The 8,137-nt window shown below is 43.0% G+C and overlaps 1 protein-coding gene across 2 annotated transcripts in view; it reads left to right on the top strand.

Moving 5' to 3' along the window:
* Window positions 1-243: 243 nt before the first annotated feature.
* LOC102292911 (guanine nucleotide exchange factor VAV3) overlaps window positions 244-8,137 on the top strand; it is a 91,201-nt gene continuing 83,307 nt past the window's right edge. Inside the window, exon 1 of one of the 2 annotated variants that reach the window (XM_014338150.2) lies at window positions 244-710. In XM_014338150.2, coding sequence (XP_014193636.1) covers window positions 504-710 — 207 coding nt within the window. In that variant the 5' untranslated portion in view covers window positions 244-503. The remainder of the gene's footprint in view (window positions 711-8,137) is intronic. The other variant, XM_014338151.2, reaches the window with a different exon arrangement.

Below are 8,137 nucleotides of genomic sequence, written 5' to 3'. Positions count from 1 at the left end.
ACCTCCCATTACTCTGTCTGTGCAGCTGGAATATTTGCAGTTTGTAGTTCTGATACTTGACGGTGAACAGGAGTTTAAAATGCTTTAGCGCCTGTGTGTATTTAGTGTAAGTGTTACTGTATGCTTTATGTGGTTATTTTTTGCATTGCAATAGACGCATCTCCACGAGCCTATGGGTGGCAAGCGGAAGAGGTGAAGAGCTGGGTGAGGGGGAGGGAAGAGAGTCATAGAGAGATGGAGAGAGAGCGTGAGTGAGGGAGAGAGAGAGATAGGAAGGGTGCAGGGTGCGCTCCATCCACAGCCTCTCTCACTGTGTCGGACTGTCATCCCTGGAGCAGTCGCCTGAATCTCCGCCACCCTGTGCAGCGGTCCTCCTCAGCTTTCATCGGGTTTTTAGAGTTGTAGCATGGATACGATTTAGGCTAACGCGTAAGACACCACCTAACAGTCATTAGTTTCATTTAAAGAAACATCCTGAAGCTCTCCCGGCCGAAGTCACAATAATGATGGAGTACTGGAGGCAATGCGCGCTGTGGCTGATAAACTGCAAGGTGCTCCCAGCTAACCACCGGGTTACGTGGGACTCTGCTCAGGTATTTGACTTGGCTCAAACCCTCCGGGATGGAGTCCTCTTGTGCCATCTGCTCAACAACCTCAGACCCCAGACCATCAACCTGAAGGAGATCAACCTCCGGCCGCAAATGTCACAGGTAAGAAGCGGACCGCAGACACCCCCTATTGTCCATTCCTCCCTTTCGTCGCCGAAACTTGGTCCCGGTTGAGAGGGCCAGACTCCGTTAGAACTGAGCGTCTTTAAAGTTTCACTGCTTTTCGGTAAAAAATGGACTTCTGCTACAACACCATCAAATCTTAACTCGACTGCAGAGCCTTCATTTGTAATTCGGCACAACGTGGTTCACAAATAAAGGCAGGGTTTCAACAAATGTCGAACTTTTCCAAAGATCTTGGTTGCCGCCGATCCCCAAACTGTGAGGTTCAGCGGCGGAAAGCGGCACAAAAGCGACGGTGTCAGCTCACGTTTGTTGCCGCGTCGTCAACTTGAGGGCCTTGTCCGTGTGCGAAACGTATGCCGAAGAAAAAAACGTGCTCCTTTCCATTTCAGAGCGCTCATATTCGCTGTTTTACGGAGTGAACAGGTTTGACAGACGGAGGGGGAAATCGCTAAAATATAGGAAAAAATGGACGGACTTTGGTAGCCAACTTTGCGCTGCATGAAAGTTGTAGCGTGAGCGAAAACGACCACAAGCTGACTTTCTCAAATTCTGTCACTTCACTTAGTAGCTGGTGGTTGGTGGTTGCTCTACACGAGACAGGTCAGAAAATAAACATGGGCTCTTCAGCAGGCCTTTTGCGCATGATGTTTGTACACAGGGCATAAGATTAAGCCGTTCTTGTAAACGATGCTAATTAGAGAATTGTTTTTTGTTTTAAAGAAAAGATGATTCACGATGACAGATAGGAGTGCAGTGCTTTAAAAAAGAAAAGAGAAACCAAGCAAAAATGGCTTGTTTGGCTTGAATAAGGAAGAGTAAGAGTTAACAAAGGCAACCATATAATCTCCTTTGTCTTTAGTTTATGGGATAGATAGATAGACAGATAGATGTGGCCATGTGGCTCTACTTTTATTTTGGTACCATCTGCTTCAATGACAGGACAGCTTGAACCAGGACCAGATTAATATTCACCTTCATAACAGTGAATCTGGGCGTCTGGCGTGGTGACAGCACACACAGTGACATAGCCACTCACCTACTGAGTCTGCAGGCCTGTTGTAGGAGTATTAAACTGCCTGAATAACACACACAGCCGTGCACACACATTACCGTGTGTTACCTGTAATCGATGCTCTAATGCTCTCATCCACTCCAAACAGGTGATTAAGGTATGATATCTGTACCGTGATGTACTGCACGTCTGATGGAGAGGAGGGGATTAGGCTTGTTTCCTGGAAAAAAGGCACAGTCGATATGATATGCAGTTACCGCTCGTTCACAATTGAATTGGGAATCCGCTGGTTGAGCTCTGCGTCCGGGTCAAGTGGCCGTTTTAAGAAAGCCTAGAAGATTTTAATGTTATCAGGGGCAGTGGAAATAATCCTTTTCAAGGATCTGCTTACACAGTCAGTTGTGTAAACCTGATCGGGGCTGTAAGAGAAGCCTATTAGTCCATTTACTGGCAGATGTTACGTTTGAATCAATGTCACTGCTCTAACGGAGAGTTATCAGTAGTTGAGTGTTGTCTGTCAGCCGTGACATAATGACATGCTGTGTGTGGAAAGGTTATGAACTGCATTTACGCTCAGTGCCCGGCCTGGCCCGGCCTAGACTAGCTTATTTATAGACAGACTGTGTTTTATGCACGGTTGGATGGCTTACACAAACCGAGTCAGTGATGAAGCCACACTCAAAGGCAAATGAGCATTAGTAGTAGGCTTGAGCACGATCCCATACGTTTACAAAGTCCATTTGGTGATGTTGCCACTGTGTTTTTGTATTTCCCAAATTCAAGTTAAACAGTGTGAAATGGCTTTCTCTGTTAAGTCCGAGGTTTCTAGGTGGGCGTTATTCTGTTGTAATTGCTAACGCAACACACATATTGTAGTTCACCTTTTGTTTTTTGCAGTAGGGTGTGAAGTGCATTACTTCCCATTGGCTGAACGGAATATCTACGAGATCATAGCAGCAGTTATACACCTTTACGACCTCTTTATAGGTTCAGGTACTCGAAGCTTTGGTTCTGCTTACAAGGTATTACCATGAGCAGCGAGTATTTGTTCTCAGGCTGGCATGTCAGTAAAACCATAACTCATAGCTTTTCCTTTCAAGCACATTCACACCACATGAGGCTGGATATAAGCACCCCCAACTCCTCCTACATGCACATAATCGTAAAAAAGAAAGGGTGACAGAAGCCCCCCTACAACTTTCCTCCCTCTGTCTCCTCTAAGTTAAATTTATGAAACTGAGGGTGGAGCTGCTTCCCTCTTTCACCCTGCATAATTCATGAGGACCGTGGCAGCTACTTTATCATTGGCCAATAATAACACATGGGACGCCACTGTGGCCTCACCCATGGGACCTACGAGAAGGAAAGACAAAGGCAGTGGTAGGACAGGGCTACAAAGGGCCTGTCTAGCCTCCACAGAGGCATCTCAGAGGACATAATGGGACCTGCAGGGCTAGCCTGCTGCGTTGAGGTTGGCTGCTTTAATTAATGTATGATGCTTCAGAATCTCTGGAGAGCTCATGTGCATGATGTCGAAATCAGGGCTGCTTCTCTCTCTGCACCATTAATTGTGTTTAGGTTATTGGTAAGGTCTATATTGTGTTTCATTTCTGTTATGAAATGGACCATGTCAGGCCATCAGAGACCCAGTAGGTCACTCGGATGTTGGATGAAAAAGCTGTGAAATGATCAAATAAAGTACCTGATGTCTGTATATTTTTTATTTATATAGCACCAAATAACAACAATAGTTGACCAAGATCTTACAATAATGCAGAGAAAACAGCAGCAATCAGACGACTATGATCAAGCATTTGGCGACAGTGGGAAGGAAAAACGTCCTTTTAATAGGAAGAAATTTCTGGCAGACTTAGGGAGGGGCAACAAGCTCATACTAATGAAATGAGTTGATGTGTACTGTAGCTTTTTTTCTGGTGAAGGCTACTTTTTTAAAGCCTTGAGTTTAGCATTTTTTCTGTTGCTCTTGGTTCTTGGAGCCTGAAGTGGCCATATTTGGCTAAGAAGTTGGAGGGCTAAGTTAACGCTAATGCTTACTTGGTTAGCAAAGTGCATCCATCAGTTATAGGGAACACAGTCATATATGCATGTTATCAACCTCTTAGGTGGTCTATTGCTACCAACTGGACAGCAAAGAATACTTTTTTATCAGGTAAAGATTCCCGACACAGTGAAAACACCACAAACACGATTATGAGGTCTAGTTCACTGACTCCAGTTAGCTACGGCGAAGCTTTGAAGACAACTGTTGTCTTTGTGGCTGATGTCTCATGTATTTAGGCTTCAATACAATATAAATAAATGAGGTATGTAAAAATGCACCTCTGCTGCAGTTGTCATTAAAGGGAAGTTGTCCAAAAAGAGAGTAAACATGCTTATTTCTTAAGCGACGTTGGGCAATGGAAGAGTCTGTGGGGGATGACTTGTTTTTAAGCCTTCTAGAAAACTGCAGTTTATGTTTTGGCACTGGTGTGTAGGCATCATTTTTCAAACTAAGAGGTTGCCCTTTGGTGAAAGGAAAAAAAAAAGATGTCAGTACAATGAACAAAGATTGGTTAAGTAGACATTCGTCTGTTTGTGTGCCTGGAATTGTGCAAACGGCACAGCATTTGCTTTTACCTAGCATCAGTATATCAGTATCAGGACCTAGTGTCAATATAAAGCAAGATTTTGACCCATTTTGATCAGAGCTTTTACATTGCAGGGACGACCATAATTGTAGTCTAGACACAGCTCAACCACAGCCCAAGCAGCATTCTGGTTTTCTACCCAACAAAGACCACATAATCAGTAGTTGTTTTTGACTCAGTGGAATTCAGGCTTTAGCTTTAAGAGGAACCGTGGATTGCTTGTCATGGTGCAACCAGCAAACCCTCCCTGTGTGAGCTGGTTGCATTTGTCTGAGTGTCTGTCACAGAATGTACTAAAAACACAATAGTGAAAGGATAGGGTAAAGGACAACCAGTAACTGGCTGTGAATTTGCAAAGAACGCCATGAAATTGTTACTGCGTTGGGTTTAAAAGCATATAATTATATCATTTGATTGAAGTTGAAATCTGTCCTTGTGCCCCAAACTTGTCTAGCCTGCTGTTGCGTTCCATGACACAGGATTTTAAACTGCAGCTTCAGAGTGAGCACGCTGCCGCAAAACCAACCAGCTGCTAAAAGTCTGTCAGTCAGAGCGGCCGTGAGCTTCAACGTGCACAGGAAATCAGGAAATGGAATAGAGGAAGGAAGTGAAACTAAACATGCCCTCGATCAAGCTCAGACCAAAGAACGCAATTAAGAGAAAAGAAACTTCTCTCTTCACGGTGCACGAAAGAAGAAGAAGAAGAAAAAAAGAATTGTTCTTTATAGAATTGTCTTCAAAGATGTCAAGGCCGAGTCTTCATTTTTGGAAAGCGAAAGTGAGAGAATGACGGCGTGTGAATGACAGTCTGGTCTAATTTTAACACGCCTCAAACAACAGAGAGGTTTTCAGAGAGCACTGAAGCTGATTAACAGTCAAAAAAAGCAACAGAGGATGCTTTCTTAATTTTTGCGCAGATACCAGCGAAGACCCGATTAACACATTTATGAATTCTATTAATGCGATGCAGACTAGTGTGATGTAATCTATCCATTATACTCTTTAAAACAACTAATAAACAGCAAATGTATTTATTTTTGATCATTTTCCATAATACATTTTGACAGGTGTGTGGTTTCACCTGACCTGGATCTGACTCTTTAAAGGTCTTGTACACATGGTGCGCTTAGAGAATGGTATTATACGCTATACATGGCACATATGTATATTTTATTGGACTCAGACCAAAGTTCTGTGATGCAAATCAAAGAAGCCACTTTCTCACTGTGAGCTCTGTGTACAGCAGGCTTCAAAGACTCAGAGGCTCGCGCTTCAGTTGCAGAACAAAAGTCAGATACAGAGATTTGAGTGGGAGAATGAGAAAGACAGAGAGAGGATGTCTTCATTTTCTTTTCAGTGCCTGTGCAATGAGGCAAGTCATATAAGCTGAGCTAAAGGGGCCTGCATCTACACAACAGATTGCGATCCTGTTTAAAGACGTGTAAGAAGGTGCCTCAGATGTCAGCATCTAAATTTGCATTTGCATGAATGTTTAGAGTAGCAAAGTTGAGGGTTTGGTGTGAAGTATCAGAGTGCAATTACAATGTCTTTATAGAGGAATAAAGCTTAGTGAATGGAATATCTAATGTAGTTTTTAATAAAAAGCAAGGGTATAGACAGGAAGGATGGGGGGAAATGGAGACAGGACAGAGTAGTGATATTTCACATAGTGACCTTATATTGATATTGAGACACCAAATATTGATATTTTACTGTGAAAATACTATGAAGAAAAGGGCTAATCTTATGCACTGCAATCCTGAGATAATGTTAGCCAAGCAAACTTAAATCGTCTCAACCGAAAAACAAAAGGCTGGACTGCTTACCTGGACAAAGCTTTGTCCTAATCCAGAGCAAGCTAATGGCTCAGTCACACGAGTAAAAATCGAACAAAAAAACTCACTGACAATAGTGTGACATCGGACTGATATCAGACCAATAGATCATTGATATCAGATCGACAGCAGACTAACTCTGCCTTATGACAACAATTTTGGCAGGTTTTAGTGACAGTGTTGTGTATGTGTGCTTGACAATTTTATCTTTTTTGACACCGATATTGTACATCAGACAGATATTGACAAAACTGAACTCCAGTAAAGAAAAGGTTATAAATTACAACATGTGCTGTTGCAATACTCAGCATATCACAAAATGTTAAATAGTAGCTGTTAGATTCAATGTAAATGCTTTATTTGTACGTCACAGACTCGCATCTCACAAAGACCTGCTCTGTGGGTTATATGGACACTACGAAGTGTGCTTTTCTTGTTATAACAAGTCTGAAAAGAACTTCTAATGTTTTTGTGGAAGTAAGAAGCTGAAGTTGAGTCTTCTTGCTTTTCAAGCACAATGAGGTTTGTGGAGTTTTATACATAGAATCAGAAAGTGTGAGTTTCACATCTGAAAGGATTTAACCTTCTCAGCCAGCTTCCAGTGACGTCACTTTGCTTCTCTGGTATCATATCTCATTAAATTGTAAAGGTTTTGCACTGAAGCGTACTTTTTCAGCTTTTCTTCTTCTTTCTGTTGTTATGCAGAAAATTAGCACCAGTGACCGTCCTTAATACTTAATATTCTCATCCTTATTGTATGCGCACTCACACCTGTGAGTCCGCGTTGCATGCTAATTTTGCACACGCAACTAAGCGCATGCTATTAGTACGCAGTATGCAAGGGTTCAGAGACAGCTCATGAGTCCCATGATGACTCCATCTGAGCTGCTGGAGCTCGGCTGCCCTCGTTGGTTCATTTTGAAGCAAAGATTGCACCTGTCAGAGTGTAAACACCACATTACTGCGCTCATGCACGCCACGTTGTTGCAAGGCTCCACGGCCTTCAATTTACAATTCCGGTGCAGTCGCGCTAGTTTGTTCCAGCGTGTCACCCTGATGACGTGCACGTACATGTGCAGCTTTATGTACAGTGACATGGATGTAGACATTTGCAAAGACGCCATTGCGTTGCATTGCACTTGTGCACAGAGCAAACTGACCTTTCTTCCTGTCACCAAGGTAACAAGCCGAACCACAGCCAACCGGTAAAGGCTACGCTCCAGTGCACGTTAAAACTATATGTAATGTATATGCTGATTTAATTAGGAGCTATTCGCTGGTGGAGAATGTACTTGCAATCAATATTTATTATGTTACTCAGTTGTGGTGCTTTGGATTCAGTTAATCACTGTTGAGTGCTCTGAGAGCTTTAAGAAAGTCAATACTGTCTGTTGTCTTTACTGGCAAACAATCATCATCACAAGTGGCATTCAGTTTTCAAGGAGACCCTCAGCGTACACTATGATTATGAACATTTAAAGAGGCGCATTAGCAAACAACAACTGCAGTTTTACCTTTTTTCCAAGCTCGGAAATGTCAGGATACTATCTGGAAGATAGTCGGGAGCTGCAGATGTACACATTGATGATACCAGCGTACAACCACCAACCACGCTCATAACCTTTTACTGACAGGTTTACTGTTGTAGGAAGCCTGGAGCTGGGAGAGATGGGTGGAAATGAATGGAGCTGCATATATCTGTTGTGCACATGAGGGAGATACATTTTCGTACAAGCGTATGGACCCGGAATAGAAAAGCCGTCTGCAGTTCACGAGATTATTGTCTTTTCCTGCAGGGACAGTAATGTGTAAGGTGCCCTGTGCTGACAGTGCGGAGGTGATGGATGGCCGTTGTCTGTCGGAAATGGGAATGTCTGCATTTGTGTAATGGAGACAGAGAGGGGGTGA

This window comes from Haplochromis burtoni, unplaced genomic scaffold, assembly GCF_018398535.1.
Source record: "Haplochromis burtoni strain Fernald_Lab_line unplaced genomic scaffold, NCSU_Asbu1 Contig_220, whole genome shotgun sequence".
Classification (NCBI taxonomy): domain Eukaryota; kingdom Metazoa; phylum Chordata; class Actinopteri; order Cichliformes; family Cichlidae; genus Haplochromis; species Haplochromis burtoni.
The sequence above is the reverse complement of the archived record's forward strand: the minus strand, read 5'-3'. Positions and strand labels throughout refer to the sequence as shown.